This window comes from Artemia sp. Qi Xiang Cuo, chromosome 1, assembly GCF_049724085.1.
Source record: "Artemia sp. Qi Xiang Cuo chromosome 1, ASM4972408v1, whole genome shotgun sequence".
Classification (NCBI taxonomy): domain Eukaryota; kingdom Metazoa; phylum Arthropoda; class Branchiopoda; order Anostraca; family Artemiidae; genus Artemia; species Artemia sp. Qi Xiang Cuo.
The window spans coordinates 21,967,400-21,989,480 of record NC_142794.1 but is presented as its reverse complement, the minus strand read 5'-3'; the positions used below and the strand labels follow the sequence as shown (position 1 = coordinate 21,989,480).

General features: G+C 33.6%; 1 protein-coding gene across 2 annotated transcripts in view; it reads left to right on the top strand.

The window, feature by feature from the left end:
* The first annotated feature begins 4,239 nt into the window (after positions 1-4,239).
* Positions 4,240-22,081, top strand: part of LOC148956117 (solute carrier family 35 member E2B-like) — a 58,317-nt gene continuing 40,475 nt past the window's right edge. The window contains exons 1-2 of one of the 2 annotated variants that reach the window (XM_089095484.1): positions 4,240-4,386; positions 17,368-17,535. In XM_089095484.1, the coding sequence (XP_088951610.1) occupies positions 17,370-17,535 (166 nt within the window). In that variant the 5' untranslated portion in view covers positions 4,240-4,386; positions 17,368-17,369. Of the gene's footprint in view, positions 4,387-17,367; positions 17,536-17,583; positions 17,817-22,081 lie in introns of those variants that run through there. The other variant, XM_089095571.1, reaches the window with a different exon arrangement.

The window sequence follows — 22,081 nt, the reverse complement described above, 5'->3', positions numbered from 1 at the left end:
TGTTTCAGTACTATCATACTAGTTAAAACTTCTCTTAATACATGAAATTGTGAGGTCGTTTTATGAAGAAAATAAAAGTTTAAGGGAAAAAATGTTTGTAAACCTCTAAATTCCAAATATTTTACTACATCGTGACATGCTGAGTCACTTGCAAGACGGAAACGAATAATCCTTATTCCAAGATCAAAACTTTTTTAAACGAAAATATTACCCCCCGGGGAGTTCTCTCGGACGATTCCACCTAGAATATTCTCCTCAGCCTACTTTCATCTGAAAAAGACTTGTTTTTTTTTCAATTTTTGATCGTTTTTGAAATTATAACGGAAAACCCCCTTCCGTGGAATTTTTCTCGGAAATCATGCCTCCTTTTCCTGATAGAAAGGCTCTTCCACGGGAAATTCTTCCATAAAGACTTTTTACTGCATAAAATTCTTCCATGGAGAATTTTTACAGTGGAAAATCCCACCAACAGAAAAAAACAGGCAATTCCAACTTTAGGGAAAATTTTCCCCAGACGATTCCTCCACAAAATTTCACATGTAAAATTGAGTCACTAAAGAGAAAAAGATTAAAAATAAAAAGAATTACCTATAGGGATTCTGACAAATTTCCCCCTCGTAAAATAAACACACAAGATTGATCATTATTTTGGTAAAACCCAAAAATACAAAATTCCATATTTTGAAGACGGGAGCTTGACACCTCTATAGTAAGGTTCTCTGATACGTTGAACCTGATGCTGCTATTTTGATTTAGATACCTTGACTTTTTGGAGATGATTCTCCCCTTTTTTCAAAAACCATGAAAATTTTCTCAGGATCGTAGCTTTCGATTAGTCCCAGAAACCGACGGCACACCGCCAAAGATATTTCAGTGTACCGCCACTGCAAATGCTTTGACTCCTATTCCCCTAATTTTATTTCCCTAAGAGGGAAATATAAGACAAATCCACTGTTCAATGGCATTTGCAAAAAAAATTGAATTTGCCTCAAAATATTTTTGAGTTTACTCGTCTATACACTTTTAAGATCACAAGCATTTAACCCGCTGGCCCTTACAATAGCTAACATCGGGATCGGGTAAAGGGATAAGATGCACTTAATTTTGAAACTTTTACCACATTACTCCTAGGAAAGAAGATTCAGTGGTAAAGCAATGAGAAACATTGCTTTACCTACTTTACCTTCTACTTCTACCTTCTTTTTACGTTCTACCTTCTACTATTGCTTCACCTTCTACTTTCATACATTTCTTTAAATATTTTATTTCCATTAATTATCACTATCAAATTATTTAAATCCACCCTTAACTTGTACGCCAAAGTTTAATTTTTGCATTTATAATGCTTCAAAACTGAAAATAATTCTCTGGAAAACTGTTCACTTAATTTTTATTTTTTTTTAGGGGGTCTTAATTACCAACATCCCCACTTTCGTCCTGTTTTGCATCCTCTCTGCCTTGACATCATTTAATTGAGCAACCTCGCTTTTCTTTGATGTATGATCATGAATCGTTAGGAAATTTAGAGTTGCTGTTCTTTTGAGAAAACCCAAAAGCTACATTCCCACAATTGATTGGGATACCTAATATTACAGCCTTCTCTTCAGCCTCAGATTGTTACGATCATATTTTTAAAGGATGGATTCCCTGAAAACTTTTACCGGTGAATATCCTGTATCATATAGGGCACAGCCCACTGAGCAAGGGCAAAAAACTAAATTAAAAAGATAGTAACTAAATACAATCTTATCCAAATAAACCGATTTATATAAAAACCATCTAATACAATAATTTAAATATAATCTTTTACTTCACTATAAAAACACTTTATAATAACTGGGGAATAAAATTTCATTTTACAGCCTAATCGCATGCATAGTTTAAATATATTCTTTCAGCTGAAGAGGTATTAGAAGTTAAATTCTCTTTCAATATTCATAGGGAGAACCACTTACGAGAACTTTGCCCTAAAAACTACATGTCTGACAGTTTTCGGAATCCCTTCCGCAAAAAAAGAAAATCTACTAACTTTTCCAACTTTCCTAGAACTTGCATTTAATAATGCAATTGTGGATAAACGTCCTTCCATTTTGTGTGGACTGTGTAACTTAATATTTAAGGGCAAATATGGCAATATGACCTTTAAAACTTGGGCGATATTCACTTCGCTTTTCGGATTTCAAAGTCAATTAGCTATCTCTTAATTTTCTGCCGAAGTCGGATCAAAATTAGCACGCTAGACTTAAAATCCTTTGTGCGTGAGGACAGCGGTTCGAATCTTGGTTTCGCTGGTTATTTAATTTGGGACGGGGTCAGTGGCGTAACTCTTTATGCTTAGCTAGATTTCGAGCCGGCTCTAAATGGGTATTTGGAGAAATATGAGGAAGGTAAAGAGGAAGAACGTGCAAAAGCAAAAGGTGACTGGTCCCCGATTCCCCATTGCACTTCCTGGCTGAAGGGCCATGAAACTGATATCAACACCGCCGGTACGAACTGAAAATTTCGACACCATACTCTTTACTTTCGCCTTTAGTTTTTGTTGCGATGCCATAGAAGGAAAAATAACAATAAATTTGAAATAAACATAGTTTTTTCCGAGTATTGTAATGCAGGGAAGAGATATAATTGAATTGCAAAGTAGGTCTAGGATCAAAAAGAAGTGGAATGTAGTTTGCAAGACCAAGATACCCAGAATATATTATGACATATACATGTGATAAAATTTTATTACACCTTATACGGTGCAAATAAATTTATTTCAATCTAAGTTTTAGAAGTCTAAGTCAATTAAACTTCCCTATTTTGTTGGATTATTTCAATTTTCAATAGGTCTCACTGTTGATCATTTGAATTAAACAAATGTGTGGGAAAAGTTAAGATTGATGTCTTGTTCTTGTTTGTCCGAGTTTCGGTCGTAATAACGAAGCTGAAAAAGAATTTTGAATCCCAAGAACTCCTGCTTAAAAAAAGTTCCATAAAGAACTGATATCACTTTAGTTTTCAAAACTTTTGAAAAACAAGGGAAAAATTTCTGAAAATAGAACAAACATGATCAATGGAGTGCCGCCACTTGGTTTTCGGTCAGAAATTTTTTTCGGCACGCCGGCGGCACTCTGCCGCCAAATTTTATTTCCGCACGGCCTTGCGGGCTAATCAGTAGATAGCTTTAAACTGATTGAATTATATATATTTTGTATCGGGATCAAAAGCCATAAATATATACATATATATATATATATATATATATATATATATATATATATATATATATATATATATATATATATATATATATATATCTACTGATATCAGATTCCGTATTTAAAAATTTTTTTGTTGCTATTTAGTCAAGTCGCTCCTTTCTTACTGTTTGTTACCATAAACTGATTTATAAACTTAATAAATATATAAAAATAAAATAAGATCTGTAAAGGGGAGAAATTTAATTTATGTGAGCCTCTTTAAATAAATTATTAAACTATGCTGCAAAAAATCAAAAGGAAAACTGCTGGTGACAGAATAAGCTCTTTAAAAAATAGTTCTAAGAAATTTTTGGGGGGACTAGGCCTCCACCTTTCTCCTAAATACGCAAATACTTTTTCTGTCTGTTAGCTCTTATTCGTATTTTCTCGTTAGAAGTCAATATGGATAGATTTTTGCAAAGATACTTAGCACGTCATTTTACTTACCACACCTAAATCAACAAATCACTGCAATAACAAAAGGCTAATTATAAACAGGCAAGTGCTTTGCCACTGTGCCAATGGTCCAGCAACACACCTGTGAGCTGCCGAAATATTTTTCCATGCTAGAGTATCCTTCCAATTTCCAACGCTGACAAGCCGCCGATAAATCGACGCGACGTCGGGGTCCTTTAATTTCTAAATAACGGCATTTAAAATTCCTTTAGTTTTTTAATAACGACTCAGGTCGATGAAGGTTGTAAGATTTAACTATGAATGAAAAACGTGACCAAATTTAGTTATATATATGTATATATATATATATATATATATATATATATATATATATATATATATATATATATATATATATATATATATATATATATATATATATATATATATATATTCATATAACCCTAACAATTTTCATGATCTGGCTGAAAAAGGAGCCTCACAGCCAAAAACAAATCATGAACACAGATATATTTTGCAAAAATACTGATTATTTTTGTTTTGATCTTTAACGCCGTAACGACTCTCTTGTGTTTACGCACTGGATTTTAAATTTTTTAACCATGGATGCTCTTAAACCCAGGCGAATATACAAGAATTTGGGAGTCTGAAATGTGCTTTGTCCATTTGAATCTTGAAGAATGATTTGAGAATAAACCTATTGAATGTGACTTAGAGGATAATTGAGGTACACTTGAAGTTTTCGATTTACTCTGTTTGGGAAAGTTAAAGGTAGGCTAGGTTAGGCCTAGGCTAAATGGTTTGTCTCACAGGCTAAGTCTAGTTTTATCTTTGTAATACGGGGACTCTACCCTTTGACTATTGGAAAAAATTACTTTATAAGCTTATATAGAATGGTACTATCCAATCTCCTGTTAATTAAAAACATTTTAGTCATCTTGTTGGAAAATTTGGTCCCTCTGTATAGGAGAAATCTATATTTGCCAACTAGTTGGCAATAAATGTTGCCCCAGCAAAACTTTCCTATTCCAACTAGTTGACTAATAACTTCTCACCAGCAAAACTTAATTTTCCCAAGTAGTTGACAAATAACTTCTCCCCAGCAACACTTAAATTTGTCTAGTTGACAATAAATGTTGCCCCAGCAAAACTTTCATTTTCCAAAGTTTTAAATTGCAAAATTCAGTGCTATTTTTGTTGATGGCATTCAAAAAACTTGAAATGGTAGGTAAATGTTTGGGATAGGCTTACCACCAGATGGCTAATTGAAAATAGTACAGTTTATAGCTCGTATAGCCTAGTGAAAAAAAACCTTAGCCAAACATTACATATAGAAAAAATTGTCTAGCCAACTAGGTGGCTAATATGAATCACAGTGTATAAATTAAATTCAATTAAATTTATTAGAATAAAAAAATAACACAAAAATTAATAACAATAAAGATCCTATAAGATAACTTTTTAAGGACCAAGATAAAAAAAAAATCAAAGTAACACTGAAAGAGAGAAAAAAAAAAATAGAAGAATAAAACATGGCTAATACATATAGGGTATAGACACCCATATATAGGGTAAGACACCCAGTAGTGAGCCACCTACCTATTCTTGGACAGAATCTTTTATACTATTTTAATAACCAATTTACAATGAGCCGTTTGTATGTCTGAGTTTAGGCAGAATTGTCACTTGTTAGTAAATTCAAAAATAGGAGGTGCTGTACAAGTGAAACTATTTGAATTAGTAACCTACTTGTTCAGAAATTCTTCAGAAATTTTGTTATACAAAAATTAAGTTTCTAGGTGGTATAATACAGTAATTAGAGTAGTTTAAATGTCAAAAAGTTTTCAAAGTGATTAAAGTGTCTGACTACTGGGTGTCTTACCCTATACAATCTTTAAATTAGCCAACTGGTTGGCTATTAGATGTCACCTATATATACATTGCAGCCTTAATTAACCAACTAGTTGGCTATTAATATCCCATGTATATATTTGCTTTAATTTTAAATAGGCTAGCCAACTAGTCAGCTATCAATCAAGTTTCTTATGTACTTTGGGGATTAGCTAACTAGTGGGCTAGTCAGCAATCAATAAAGTTTATTATACAATGTAGAGCCTAGAATTAGCTAATTAGTTTGCTATTAAAGTCTCAGCTATGTACACATTTAGATTAGTCAACCACTTTGCTATTAGATCTCATTTATATATACACTTCAGAATGAATTAGCCAACTAGTCAGCAAATAAGAGAACTGTATATAGTTTAGAGAACTAGCTAGCTAGTTGGCTATTAATATCCTATCTATATATAACCTTTATTTTAAAATAGCCAACTTGTCAGCTATCAATAAAATGTCTACTACACTTGAGAAATTATTTAACTAGTTGGCTATTAAAATGGTCACCTATACATAAGCTTGAATTAGCCAAATTGTCATCTGTCAATACAGTTTCTGATACCCTATACAGATAACTATTTGACTCCCTCACCTCACCATTTATGAGTTTTTGAAAGTCCCATTCCCACCTACTTATTACATTTCTGTTGTTTGTTACCTAACACTAGTTTTTGGCAATGTTTTTGGATATTTTTTACCTAGTTTAAAGGAGCCTCCTTTTGATATTCTACGATAGCAGGCTCAATGCGACCACTTTAACAGAAAAAAAAACGAAAACAAAGGACACATCAGCAATGCAACAACGTGATTCTTCTTGTTTATCAATTGGAAGAACTAAACCAGTGCGGACAGAAAACACTAGTTTTTGGCAATGTTTTGATTAACAATGCTGTTTCTACTATACTAACAAAAACTATCATCTGGCTTTCTTAGTTTGAAATTGGGTTGCAGGAAAAAACCATAAAGACCTAATTTAAGAGAACGAAACTTTGTTTTAATTTAAGGAAACTAATTTAAGAGAACGAAACTACCAATAATATATGCTCTTTTTAGGCCATGTGTTTAAGCTACAAGCTGAATGGAAGAAGACCAGCACAATATTTTCCCTGTTACTCCCAAACATGCTCTTGTTTGCAAGAATATCAAGATATTGTTCATGATTTTTTTTTTCTTAATCCTGACCACCTCTTTTCTAACCTCCTTTTCCCTAACCCTCTTCTTGTCCCCTTTTCACTAAATAAAATCCAGTCAACACAATTATCCCAATCCCCCCGCTGTTTAAAAAAAGGATTTGAGTACTTGTTGGCAGACATTCCTAGTTCACTTTTTTCCTTTCCTGTATATAAATAGACTCAATTTGAAAGCCAAATAGTTCACTATTAGAAATATTAGTGTATACTTAGACAGTTTTTCAATAGCTGACTGGTTGGCTGTATTTAGGATGTTTATGCTTAAAGTGGTTTTATATTAGCCAAATAGTCTAAATGTTATCTAGAGACGATGAGTGGAAAGCAAGATATTCCACATCTCTGCCTCAGATCCCTTCAAGCCATCAAAGTAAAATGATAGAATAGAGAAAATTTAAATAAATAGGCACTTCACATAAATTATAATTTGCACTCTGCTGAAGTACTAACATTTTTTCTTAATTGTGGCAGCCTTTTATTCTAACCCCCTTTTCCATAACCCTCCTCTTACCTCTTTTTCAATAAATAAGGTCAACACCCTAGTCCCACCCCCCTCCATAAAAAAAATACTTTTAGCTCTTCCTGGCAGAAAATCCTAGTTTGCTATTTTCTTTCCCTGCATATACATAGACTCAACTCATTAGCCAACTGGTTTGCTATTCTATATTTTTGTGTATGCTTAGACTGTTTTTTGATAGCTGATGGTTGGCTATATCTAGGATGTATATGAATAAAGTGGTTTGATATTAGCCAAGTAGTCTAAACATAATCTAGAGACAATGAACAAAAAACAATATATTCCACACACACCCTCCCAGCCCATCATAGTAAAATGGTTGGAAAGGGAAAATATGAATTAATTGGCACTTCAAGTCAATTATAATTTGCACTCTGCTAAGATAATAACATTTTATCTTAATCTTGGCAGCCTATTTTCTAAAGCCATATTCCCTAAACCTCCTCTTAACCATTTTTCTCTAAATAAAGTCCAGTCAACAAACTTGCCCCTAACCCCCCCCCCCCCCATAAAAAAAAAATTGTTAGCTCTTGTTTACAAGCAATCTCAGTTTGCTATGTTCCTTCCCTGTGTGTATATAGGCTCAATTCAGTAGCCAGCTGGTTTGCTATTTTAAATGTTAGTGTATACATAAACTGTTTTTCAATAGCCAACTGGTTGTTATATATAGGACACTTGATCATAAGTGGTTGGATATTAGCCAAATAGTCTGAATATTATGTAAAGATGATGATCAGAAAGCAAGAAATTCTGCATCCTTGCCTTAGACCCCTAATGGCTCTCATAGTAAAATGATGGGAAAGAGAAAACCTGAATCAATTGGGACTCAAGTCAGCTATAATTTGCACTCTGCTAAGATAATAAAAATTTTTCTTAATCTTGGCTGCCTATTTTTTAACCCCCTAGTTCCTAAACCTCCTTTTAACCATTTTTCACTAAATAAAGTCCAGTCGACACACTTGCCCCTACCCCCCCCCCCCATTAATAAAAATGATTAGCTCTCATTTATAAGCAATCCTAGTTTGCTATGTTCCTTCCCGGTGTATATATAGGCTCAATTCAGTAGCCAACCGGTTTGCTATTTTAAATGTTAGTGCATGCTTAGACTGTTTTTCAATAGCCAACTGGTTGGCTAATCTAAGCAAGTGGATATAGTTGAGACTTTAATAGCAAACTAGTTAGCTAATTCTAGCCTCTATTGTGTATTAGAAACTTTATTGATAGCTGACTAGTTGGCTATTTTAAACTAAAGGTTATATATACTTGGGATCTTAATAGCTAACTAGCCTAGTTAGCTATTTCCACAAGTGTATTAGAAATTGTATTGATAGCTGACTAGTTGGCTATTTTAAACTAAAGTTTATATATACATTGGCCATTAATAGCCAACTAGTTAGCTAATTCTATAGTGTATATACAGTTATCTTATTCTTATTAGCTGACTAGCTGGCTAATTCAGGCTGACAGTTATATAAAGATGAAATCTAATAGCCAACTGATTGGCAAATTTAAAGGTTCCTATATATAAATTTTCCTTAATCTTAGCCACCTAGTTGGCTAAAAAAAAAATTCTATACATAATTTTTCTTCTATTTAACAGCAGGCGGGCTTTTCAATAAAACTATTTAGCCCTTTTCCTTTTGCTTCACTCTGTGGGCTACAGAGCTACTGGCTTGATTGCCTCATATTTATTACATAGATTCAGATATCTTTCAGCAGATCTTTCGACTCTAGGAGTTCAAATATAAGATGATAGATGTCGATTTCTATGCTCTGGCACATAATGATTTGCTAAGGATTTTTTCTCTATATATAAACTTCACTATTTTATATTACCTGTATGGTGGATATCCAAAATGTTTTATATTTGATTTGCCTAATAAATGAGGTTTTAATTGTTATAAATATTTTTTCAACCACTTTTCAATAACTTAACCAATGTTGATAACTGCTGTGTGTGGTTACAAAAATGAAATACCTTTGGGGCCCCTTTAAGGGCTCAAGATAAACTACCCCCAGAAGCAATTCTTTAATTATGAAATAGCATAAAAAAGGCATCAAATGATGTTTTCGCTTTCATCTTAGCTAAATTATGCAGCCCACTGCAAATTTACCATGAAATTTTCAGGGATAGGTCTACAGGCTAAAGTATGTCCTGGGAAGGTGTTTTGAAGTCCCTACCTTCACTCCTTCTCCCTTTAGAGGGTCCTTAAATTTGCTTACATGACAGGTACCTATTGAAATTTTGACAAAGCAACATCTTACCTTAATTTTCAGTTATCAGTTTTTTTTTCTCTCTGGCTTTAGTTCTGAAAATGCAATTCCTGTTATTTGAGTAGAATTTTAAGCCATATCAATGTTTTCTTTTAAGTTTTAGGAAATGCATTTATATATCTCTAAAACTTCATAAATTGGGATTGAGCAAAGTTGTGAAGTTGAAAACAATTTTATGTACATCATTTAAGCAGAAAATCTATTTTGCAAGGTTTGCTTTTAGAACACAAAGATTTCTAAAGGTTAGGACCCTCTAGAGAGCAATGGAGTGGAGGTAGGTACTTCAAAATACCTTCCTGGGACAAACTTTAGCCTGTAGATCCACCCTGAAATTTTCATTTTCCTAACATAACCCCTTTCCAAGACAGCCAAAAGTAGCTAAAGTAGAATTTTACAATAGTGCTGAATTTATTTGTTAGGAACCATCTGAATTTGAGACAGTGGTGCTTGTTTGATAAACCCTCTACCAATCAAGTTTTGCATTCATTGATGCATTATAGAACTGGTTTGAAAGCAATACTTAATTCATAATAAGCAGAATAATTATACCTAACACATTAGGCATGCAAACCCAAATTTGTGTCTAAAGTATTATATTTTTATCTAACTTTGGCATATTTTATTATGATTGAGTGTCAGAGAAACATATTAGAAGAATATTAGGTATTGGGTATATCATACAAGTATCAAGATAGATAAGACAGTGCTTTTTTTTTTAGCCAAAACATGAAAATTCAGTCTGAACTACTTTTAGACTCAATTCTACCAGTGTTGGAGTTTAAATTTCACAGTTCTTGAGGAAGGGAGTTTATAGATACTCTAACCATTAAATGAGGCTTACTAAGGGATAATCCCAACCGTTTAAGGATCTCTCAGTGCTATAATCTATATTCTTGACTTCTTGTTCTGTTGACAATTACTCCTCTGTTTATGCCTGCAATATCTAGCATTGCAAAGAAGATTGCAAGTGGCCAGCTTTGACAGCAACAGGTGAAAGGGTAGTCAACCCAAACCGTCAATGCCAGATTTATGTATGCTGTAAAACTGGATTATCTCTGTCATGCCTGAGTTTGCATCTATCATATTTATGTTGTGCATTGAAGAGATCAAAGTTATTGTTTTGTTCTACTTAGGCACACACAGCACAATAGTGTTCTTCTTAGCAAAACTGAAGATCAAGGAACCAGGCTCATGAACCTTTTGTGGAAGAAATGCTGTTGAGAGCCTGTGCATGTTTGTGCTGAAAGTTCCCAGTACCCTGGATGGCCCTTGGACACCATGTGATTGTGATATTGCATTGAAAGGAAGCTAGTATGTGAACTTGGAGACTGCTGCTTGAACTGTTTTGTTCTGCTGTCTTTACCAATTAGCATACTCATGGGCTTCTTCTGCTGCCTTGCCAGAGGAACATCACTTTTATTTTAATCAGAAATGGAATAAGCCATAGTCTTGTCTCAGTAACACAAATTACATACTGTGAGCAACACTTATAAACAATGAAAAAATATAAATTTCCTAATAATAATAAAAAACAACAAAAAAAAAAAAAATATACCCTACAACAAATATTCACTTCATGGTCCTAAGTACTGCCTTCCGTAAAAAGAGGATCCAACTAATGATGTTTTGAAAGTTGCAATATCATTCACCAGAACTACATTTTGTTGAATGCACTCAAGGTCTGGGGTCACTGTACATCTGAAAAACAAATTTGATGGGCATCTACCTCCTTCTCTTCTTTAGTTTAAACTTCTATGACATCTTCTTCGATGTCCTCTTCAACCTGAGAATTAGGATCCCTCTTGCAACCTTCATCTTCATTTGGTCAATCTTCATGTATATTGTTGGACCTGGATTTATTACTGAAAGTTACATTTACCTAAACCAACTACTTTTCAAGATAGCAAGATACTCCTAAAGTAGAATTTTACTGTAAGTACATTTATTGGATTCTGAAGCAGGTAATAAATAGTGCCTAGTAGTCTCTTCAGTTAATAACATCTGACTGAACACATACTAGCCTACAGCTCAAAAACAGAATCATTATATGAAAGACCCATTCATTTTATATATTTAAAGGACTTTATATATTAACTTGAAAAAGAACTCTTTGTGACAGGGGATGGGTACTTGGATAGTGGCTAATTTCATAGAAATAGCACTGAAATTATAGACCTTTCCTTACAGAGCTACAAGTTAGGTGAACATGCCACTCAATGCCTTTTTCTAAACAATCTTTATAAATCTTGAATTGGGCTATTGAGAAGAAAACATCTCTTACCTCATAATACATAGAATAATTATAGTTTACACACTTTGACTACAGCTCTACTTTACTTTACCCCCAACCCTGCTAATGTTCAAATATACAGCATATAGCCTAAAGTATGTATTTACTGTATGATGTCTGGTTTTGATTTCTTCACAGTTGATTTGATTCATAGATACATGGGTTGAAAAAGAGTAAGGCATTGGCACAATACACAGGAAATATATACTTTGGGCTAAATATTTGCACATTAGAGGGGGGTCTAGGGGTAAGTATAGTAGAGCTGCCATTGAAATGTGCTAACTACAATTATGCTGCATATTATGAAGTAAGAATTGTTTTCTTAACATTTTTTCTTCTCAACCGCCCCCACTTCTGGCCCTTTTCTATAGCCAAAAAATAAGAAAAAAGATACTGTCGGTAAGGGTCTATAAAGGGCAAGAAATTGAATTTCTGAGGAAATGACTATTAGCCTATATTCGGAAAGAATAAAAAAAAGTCATCAATTGGTGTGTTCACCTAATTTATAGCTCAGTAATAGAAAGGTTTCCAAATTTACTGAAATAGCCTATTGTGATTAAAATGTATCTTTGAGAGACATGGTTCCTAACAGTGGATATGATACAAGTCTAGATAGTTTTAGAGGGTTGAGGCTAAGCTAGCAGATGGTTGAAACTGGGATGGTTAAGGCTGGCAGAATGCAAACTAGGAAATTTTTTTCTTATAAGATACTTTCCTTTTCTTATAAGAAATCTTAAATAAAAGTAACAATTATATTCTAAACCATTTAAATAAAATTAGGGCAAGACCCCCAGTACTTAGATAGTGTGTAATCTTTACAAATATCTTGACTAAAATGTAACTTTCTGAAACATAGACATCAGGCAGATAGTGTGTAAGTCTGTCTGTGATTTAGATACTTTTTTCTTACTTTAATGTTCTCTTCAACATTATGCAGTATTTTTCAAGATTTAGCTCAAGCTTTTAATGTGTGATTAAGATGAATCTTAACTTTTCATTTAAAGCATTCAGTATTGTAATTCTACATGGTGAAAATATTCAAGCTAATCACATTCTCATTAAGAACATTTGGACATGTGGTGTGATAGATATTTTATATTGATTCAAATATTACAGTGGTGATTAGCTATCAAACTACAGGATATCTTACATTGTTCTTGGTAAAATTCTAGATGAGAGACATTTGTCTCTCTTGGAAAGTAATTGAGAAATATAGAGAATTCAGAATTGTGAATTCACCAAATCAAGATTCTTTCACAATAGCCTATAATGGCTACTACCATGACAATGGTGCCCCCCCTATTGATGCCAAGTGTGTCCCTAAATAATATATCTACCTTTTGCTATATATTCCTAGCCTGGTCAATAACGTCACCTCATTGAAAAATAGTAAGAAAAGTTGGATAAATATATTGTTTAGGCCTATAATGACGTCAAATTGTTGGTAACAATGAAATGAAACATGAAAACTTGACTCATAAAACCTTTTGCATATTATTAAGCATGAATTTTATTGTTAAATAGTTTTCTTGTAATGTCCTATACATCCTAGGGCTATATCACCCTACAGGTACGATGCATTATTTTCAGCCATTGTATTTAAAATATGGTATTATTCTAAAATACCCTTTTGTTATTATAGCATTTCCTTTAGAAGAGGGCATAAACCAGAATGCTACTCTTATCTCATTTATATTGCAGCTCCTCTCTCCTTCCTTTACTAATACGTGGATAGAGTGGCAAGTTTCTGGATATTTTCATTAATTCGTTAGCTAAAAGACAACATAACTGCTCAATCCACCTTTTAATGCTTTCTCCAAGGGTGCCACAAGGTCCCTAAAGTCCCTAAAACTTGAAAAGGTTCCTCAAAGTCTCTAAAAAAGCTCTCAGCTCCCTTAGAGTCCCTTTTTGCAATGTTAAGTCACGTCAATACTTCATCTAAGAAGTCTTTTTAGTGTGTTAGTGACCATTAGTTTCCTGAAGACTGCAGTACAACTTCAAGTCTACAACATCCAAGTCTTCTTGATAATGATAAACAAAGAGATTGGATGTCCTCTACCTCTGGAGTCACTTAAGCTGTTACGCTTTTTGTATTTGCATTTTTAGATAATGTATTCCCAGAGATTCGACATTCTTTCTCAGCTCGCTCTTAATAGATTAATAACTTGACCAAAGTTGCCATTGATGTCAAACCCTTGCATACCTAATCCTTATGCCACTTTTGCAGTGGTAGCTGCAACCTAGTAAAGAACCCCTTTTCCGCCAATAAAAGTTTCTATTTCCAAGAGGGCTACCAGTTATTCACTTTTAACTTGACAATCATTTTTAGTCTTGAAATTTTTCTTTCAGAATGAAAAAAAAAGTCTCAAACCTCTCGAAGATGGCCTCAAATCGAAAAGTACACCATTAGAATTGCCATGTCCGAAATCTTTCATTAGAGGTTTATAGCCCCTTCTCTGAAACCAAAAAACTGACGGCATCATTATGTCTCCTTTTTTTAATCCCATGCTGTTAGGTAGTATTAGATTGCTATGTTTACGTAATGCTATATGGTATATTGCTCTAGGCCTAGACTACGAAATGGGAGGTTTCAAGCTCAAGTCTAGTACTTGAGCTTGTTTTGCAAATGGTGTAAAATCAAGCAAGACATGGGCGGGCTCCTTTTTTTAGAAGTAAAGTACCCAAGTTCCCAATTGTCAATTAAAACCACGATTGGGAAACAAGAATGTCATTTCAAGTTACGAAAGTTCTCTCTTGAACCAGAAAGAGCTGGTTAAAAGAGTGAAAGGGAAAAATGGAAGCTTGCAGAAAAAGAGCAAAAAAAGCAAATGCTCAATTAACGTTTTCGAGCAAACATGGAATAAAGGGTCCGGAAAAGTCTTTACAATAAAAAACTAAGCTACTGGGTACTAGGAGCCAGCTACTGACAAGATATTTGAAGAAGTCAGAAATCAGCTTAAGATGGGCATTGAGAAGAAAGACTCGATTGAAATTCAACTCACTCAAACCATATTGGATGGGTCACTTTTGTTGCACACAAAACAGAAAAAGGAATCAGCAGCTATAGAATGTACTCAGGTACTTATATGCAGAAATAAAGGCAGTCACTGATAACTGCACGTTTGAAGGTCTAAAAGATGAAAAGTCAAAGCCAATAAAAACAACAAACAAAAAACAAACAAGTTAGAAATGTTGAGGTCTTATGATGATTTTCAGGTCATTAATCAAAGTAATGACCTGTATTCTTTGACCTGTAACCTTTGTATTCTTTGAGTTTTTATGCCTTCATAGTTGAAAATCAAGGGGAAAAAGAAACCTGGGAAGATCCACATGGAAAGCCGAGGGGTTGGATCACCTTGATATTACCCATTTCTTTCCAGAAGATGATGACACCACATTGCTGACTGTCCTGGTTCCAAATTTATTAAAAATGGTTTGAATATTGAATATGATGCTGATTGTATCATTTGTACAGTAAATAACAGTTTGGCCATGTACCACTGATCCCTTTTTTGGTGTCAAGAAGGTCCCTAAAGGTCCCCTTTTCTGCCAAAAAAAAGTCCCTATTTTGACTCCCTAAACCTGTGGCAGCCCTGTTTCTCCAAATATATTTATTGTTACCATTACAAATTCCATTTTGAGTCCTTAAAGACGTCCTTAAAGTTCTTGAAGAGTTTCCTTATTATTATTATTTTTATTATTGTTGTTTTTTGCTTAAAAACTAAGTTCTAATGCTTATCAATATTTCATTGTCATTTATTACAAGTGTATATATTGTTTTCAACCAAATATAATAAACTTCACAATCTGTAAGTCTTTTAGTTTGCCATTTTAAAAGTAGGATTGATGCATCAATGGGACACATAAAAAATTGCTTTTGTTTACCAATTGAACTTAAATATTGCAGATTACCTTTGCTTTCAGATTACAAAGTTGATATAACAAAAAAAAGAACAAAATTAATAGGAAAGCCAATAATAGCTTACAGAAAATGAGCCAAATTACATATTGCTTTCAAGCAAGGAAGTTAAGTTTAGTGACAAAATTACTGTCCTTCAGGAATCAAATAAAAAAAACAAAAAACATACCGTCAATTCTCTGTTTGTGGTCCCTCTAAATATAAAATCACAGTTGCTTCCCAGCACCCATTTTGATGTTAGGTAATAGCAGTGCGATATGCACAAAACTTTGATGATTTTTCTTTTTTAATTTTATTTTTTGTACCATAAGCCAATTTTTGATCAGGAATAACTGAGAATAGGTGCAAGTGCACAAGATAAGCAAACTTTGGATACAACCCAGGGCTCTATCTGGCCATATCAGGGGGACTTGGACATAGTTGTGACAGCTTCAACTTTCCACATTATATATATATATATATATATATATATATATATATATATATATATATATATATATATATATATATATATATATATATATATATATATATATATATATATATATATATATATATATATATATATATATATATATATATATTCTGACTTCAGTCTTACAACACAAACTTAGTGGAACAAAATGTACTGGAAAAAAGGAGAATTGAAACAACTTTTTTAGGGCCCAACCTGGAATTTATGATGATAGCATTTAGTTTATTTGTAAAGAGCATTAAAGGGCACAATAAATAACAAATTAATTAAAATATCTTTCAATTTACAATAGAGTCCTAGGCTCAACACGAAGTTGTTTTTTTTTTTTTGTTTTTTTTTAAAATTTGCATCATGGTCCAATGGTTTACAAGAAATAAGTACAAAAAGAATGAAATGGCCAAAATCAGCAATATTTTATATGAAGTCCTTGGTTTTACCCGTGCATTATGGGAAATGGCTTAGATACAATTGCGAAAGTAGCAATTTTATGATTGTAAAAAGGTATTAATTACCAAATCAAAAGTTTTTTCTGTTTTATTTTCGTGTTACAGCATCCTTTTTTATTGATGTGAGAGTTTGGTTAAATTTTAAAGAAAATATTCCACAAAAAGTGATTATTTGTTCTTTGTCTATAATAATGTACCATCAGGCTGACAACGCAACCAAGATTAGTGTGAGGGACCCTTTCCTCCGAAAAAAAAAATTTAAGATAAAATGTAAAATGATGAAATGAAAGTTGTATGAAAATGAAATGTAACAGTTGATGAAATGAAATGAAAATGAACGGTTGATGAAAATGAATTGAGTTTGTAAGCTAGTGTACAATGGCATAATAATTGCACATTGTTGTAGATTTATGATGCTTATGAGTTTAACTGTGCACAAGGAGAGGGATTACTTACCACCTAAGATTGGTGCGAAGAAATCCCCCCGCCCCCTAAGACACACTCATGGAAATTTTAAAAAGCTATGTCTGAAAGTGATTTTTTTTTCCTATTTTAAAACTCCCTGTCTTAAAAATAATCTGATAACCAGCCCTTTCCCCCTTATGAGGGTGGGAAGCTTCTGCAATTGTATTTATAAAGCATACATCATCGCACATAAACCTTAGTGTTTATCATCTGTCTACTTTAATATTGTCTTTTTTCAGGAATGTCTTCAAATGATATAGAAAAACTAGACACTATTTCTAAGAAAGATGGGCTTCGAAATCCAAGAGCAATACTTCTGCTTGTTTTGTGGTATATATTCAGTGGATGTACACTGATCATGAATAAGTATGTATTGACCTACATGGGAGTACATCCTATTCTCTCTGGTAAGAATATTTTCCTTATTACAACCACTGTATTATTGTACGTCGGGGTCGCCAACTGGACACGTTTTATGCCAAAAGGACACATTCTCAAGCGTCGGGACACAATGACATAAAAGGACGAAAAAGTGACACATTTTAGAAATTTGGGTCATAAAAAGGCAAAACTGGTTTCATATTTTGGTTAAAAAACAATTTCACTTTTCACCAAAGTAGTGATATTCTTCTTTTTGTTTTTGAGCATCCAACTTTCGCCAGAGATGTCGTAATTAAAGGATTTTCTTGTAAGTAAGGAATTTACATGTTTATATGAGTTTTTTGCTTTCACGCTGTCATTTTGTTTTGATGTTTCATATAGGTTTTTTGATTTTCATTGTGTTTGATGTTAACTGGCCGCTTTGAAATAGGTTTACAAAGCGTCTTTTGGTCAATAGTACAACTGGTAAAAAAAATAACCTCTAGTTTTTGAGATTTCTAGATGTACACATTTTAGCTAAAAATGACACATTTTTGGATGCCCTGAGGACACATTCAGGGACCCAAAAATTGGCAACTCTGAGTAGCGTTCTTGTTCCTCACTACAAAATTGTTATAGTAAAATCTCTAATGGCATACCTACGTTTGAGTCCATCACTGCTGTTTTCAGGTTAGTTTCGATGAGTCTTCATTTCTTCACAGAGTCGATCATTGCACAATTTTATCATACGATTTACATTTGATGGAAAATGATGACAAGAAAATTCATTTCTTGTCAAAAAGATTTTAAAGCTTTATAACTGCAATGTGTTTACTGTTATAAAAACTAATGAGAAAAGATGTATAACCAGTTTTGGTCAGGAAAAGAGAAGTAAATATGAATTAATCCAAATAGGGGCGATCATGGCCCTTTCGCTGTTTTTTCATTAAAATGTGAAACCAGTAAATTAAAGCGAGTATGATTTTGCGCGACTTTAAATCCTTAGGTATTAGGTATCTTGGCTAGTGTTTAGATTTCGGGTTGTCATGAATGCCAACAACAGTTTATTTAAAAATTTGTTGTTGTCAATTTGTAATACAATTTGTCTTTTGCCCTTATGATCTTTGTTCATATAATATTTTGCCCTAGAGAAGTGTTACAACCTTCAAATTTTTTCTTCTCATATGTTCCTTCTCTAATAACGTGTATTCATAATCTATATCTCAATAATAGATGGTATTCTAGTTAAGTGCAAGGCGTAAAATACCGCTGGGTATCTTTCCAGGCAATGGTAAGTTTCAAGTTAAAATGACAGTTAAGTTCCTCGCTAGTGGTATGTTTACGTTTTTGGTCTACAAGGACTTTCGATTATATCTAAGTCACCCTTGGAAATTCAGTTGCTTCAGAACATTCCTCCCCACAAATTTGCAATCACTAGATTCGGTAGTTGAGTCCTTCAGTTATCCAAACAACAAAAGTACGAAGAACAAAAGGGAAATCTTTTTGTAAGACAGTGGAGATAATTTGAATGAATATTTCGGCCCTATTTCCAAGGGCCGTCCTCATCAAGACAAAAATATATATAAGAAAAAAAGACTCACAACAACATGCGACCAATAAAACAAAAAAAGTGGAAATTTTTTCAAAACAATCCTAGAATCATTACTTCAGCGAAGTTCAACCAGGACTGATAAAAAATAAGGTAAAACAAGACGATTCAATGAAATGAAAGAAAATAAATTAAAAACATGTTCTTATTGCTAATCCAGCCTTTTTTGGCAGCTAACCTCAAAGGTCTTTTTGTAACCGGTTCTGTGTTAATGTCTATCGGTTTTTTAAAATATTTTGTAAGATCATTTTTTATTTAATTTGTGTATAGAGCATTTAGTGTATATTCCCCCAAGTCCCTATTTAATGAAATATTATTATTAATCTTAAGTCTGATTTCAATTGATTCTCGGACTACCTGCTTTATGCCTAGGTCATTGCTAATAAGAGCGGATTAATCAAAAAGTATATTGTGGCTAGGATTTTCAAAAATATGGCTGCCTAATGCAGAATCAGATGAAACAGTGGAAATATTAGAATTTAAAGCTTTGACAATATCATCTTTATGCTGTTGTATGCGCTTTTCTAAATTCTGGTGTGTTCTACCTATATAATATTTGCCACAATCGCATGGTATTTGATAGACCCCTCTTTGGCGAGTAACTGGGGTTTTATCTTTACCAGAATTTAGAAAATTTATGATTCTAAAATTATTTGTGAATACTACATGCAGATTATTTTTTGTGCAAACTTTTTAAGATTTGTAGTGATTTTTGGGATATAGGGGAGGTAAATTATATTTAAGGGCTTGTCAGACATCTCACTTGGTAAACTATCATTAATTTTACGGGAATGTCTTTTCAGTCTACAGTTAATTACATTATTAATAAATATCATAGGATACCCATTTCCAAAAAGTATGTCCTTGATAAAGTTTAATTCTGCTGTGATGTGGGAATCAGAACAAATATTTAGGGCGCGATCGACGAGGGATATTACGACTGCTCTTTTCGTCGCTATTTCAGTTATCCAGTTTTGTGTTAAGACTCACCAACACAAGAGGAATTTACAGATGTTGCAAGTCAGATCAATAAACTGTTTCTATTCTTCTACGATCCTGGGAAAAATAGATATGCAAGAGCTTCGCCTCACACTAATAAATTATTCAGTTCGTTGGGTCCAGAATACAAAACTTTGCAACTGTAATTCCCATTTTTACAACCGTTTACTATGGATCTGTGAAAATGCAGAATACTTAAAATCTTGTCTTGAATTTAACGCTGAAAAGTCTGACGTAGTGCTTTTTAACCGGGTTTGTTAACTGGAAAGGCCCACTTCCTCATGAAATTGTACTTGGGAATTAAAAGATCTGCCGTTCTGACCAAATTGTTTACCTTGGTATTCCCATTGGAAATACCATTTTTCACACTCGTCATCTAACAGAAGGCATCAAACGTCGCATATCAGCTTCATATGATTCCATAGTCTCGTCTAAACTTCGTTTCAATCGCCGTTATCTTGCAATGCTGTACAATATGGTTGCTCTCCCCCACATCCTCTACATTGCACCCTTCTAGAAGATTCTTACAATTGCCGATAAATTGAGAATCCGCTCCACTTTCTTCCGTTTCGCAAAAAAAAACTTACTTAGATGGACATCCAATTTGGACGCGCAATTCAAAACTTATCAATAGTCTTCACATAGCAGATACTCCTATAACCGTTGCTAAACTTATGGAGAAACACAACCAAAAGATTTCAAGACATGCTTGGAGCCGACTTCTTCAACTCTACTTACGTTGTCATAGTTGTATAGTGATATTTTACTTTTGTTTTGTTTTCTGTTTTTTTTTTCTCTCTTAGTAGTTCTGTGTAATTTTCTTTTTGTATGAAGATGGGTTTTTTAATAAATTATAATAATAATATGGAACAAAAAATAAATGGATCATCCATCATAAAGCTTCAAGATTATCAAACTCCTGTCACGTTTTTCTGACTCTGAGCCATCAACAGCTGAGAGGCATGATATCATGTTACGGAATAGGGGACAAACAGTCAGAGGACCATTATGAAGCTTCAAGATTGTCAAACTGTTGTCACGTGTTTCTAGCTCCGATTCATTAATACCTGAGTGGCATGATGTCACGAAAAATGACCAGACAGGTTATTTGAAGTTCAGTTCAATGATTTGGAGGAGCAGCTGCTCTTTTTGTGGCATTGAGGAAGTTTGAATTTACCTCAAGCTCGACCTCTTACAATCCCATTTGGAGGTATAAAGTCGGCCTTTGATCCTCCTACACATCCCATTTACTTTCCCCCCTCCCCTAACTGTAAAAAACTCATTATTATGCCTACAAGTTAATACCAGAACTCTGGTATTGTTCAGAGCATTTTCTGGTACCAATATTGAAACTACTTAATAGATAATTTCTCAACATGTACTTGAGGGGTAGTCAAGGATATTGATAATATATCCATGCATATATTAACGTCTAAGGCTCCCAAATTATCAGTTTTATTGCTTCACGTGATTTTACTTTTCCTATAACTGTGGGATAGAGACTGTACAAATTTCTTTATCCTGCTTAGAAAGCTGCCTTATTAACCCCCCTCGTGCCTCTATCACTTAAATGTATCGGCAACTGTTTTTTTTTCTTTGGTGACTGGATTATACATATTCAAGGTTTTTTCTATTTTTTGGTAAAAATGGTCAGCTAATGGAAAGATTTTAGCCATTATGTATTAAGCACATACCTGCATATGAGTTGCCTGTTAAAAAAAAAACGAAAAAAAAAACAGCTCTGTTTTTTCGAATTTTGAGCAGATTATAAGCACTTTCTGTAATCACCTAGTTATGCAACAAGCTTCAAATATGAACCCGAATATTAGTATCCGGCCTCGCCATGGCTGCGCGGCAGACTTCTATATGTAGATTCTCAATGTCCCTTGTCTTCTAACCGCAGACAATATGAGCCTCTTCTTGGTGTCTAAACGTCACCATGGGTTCGATACAACCACCCTGGGAAAAATACGAATTCTTCCTTA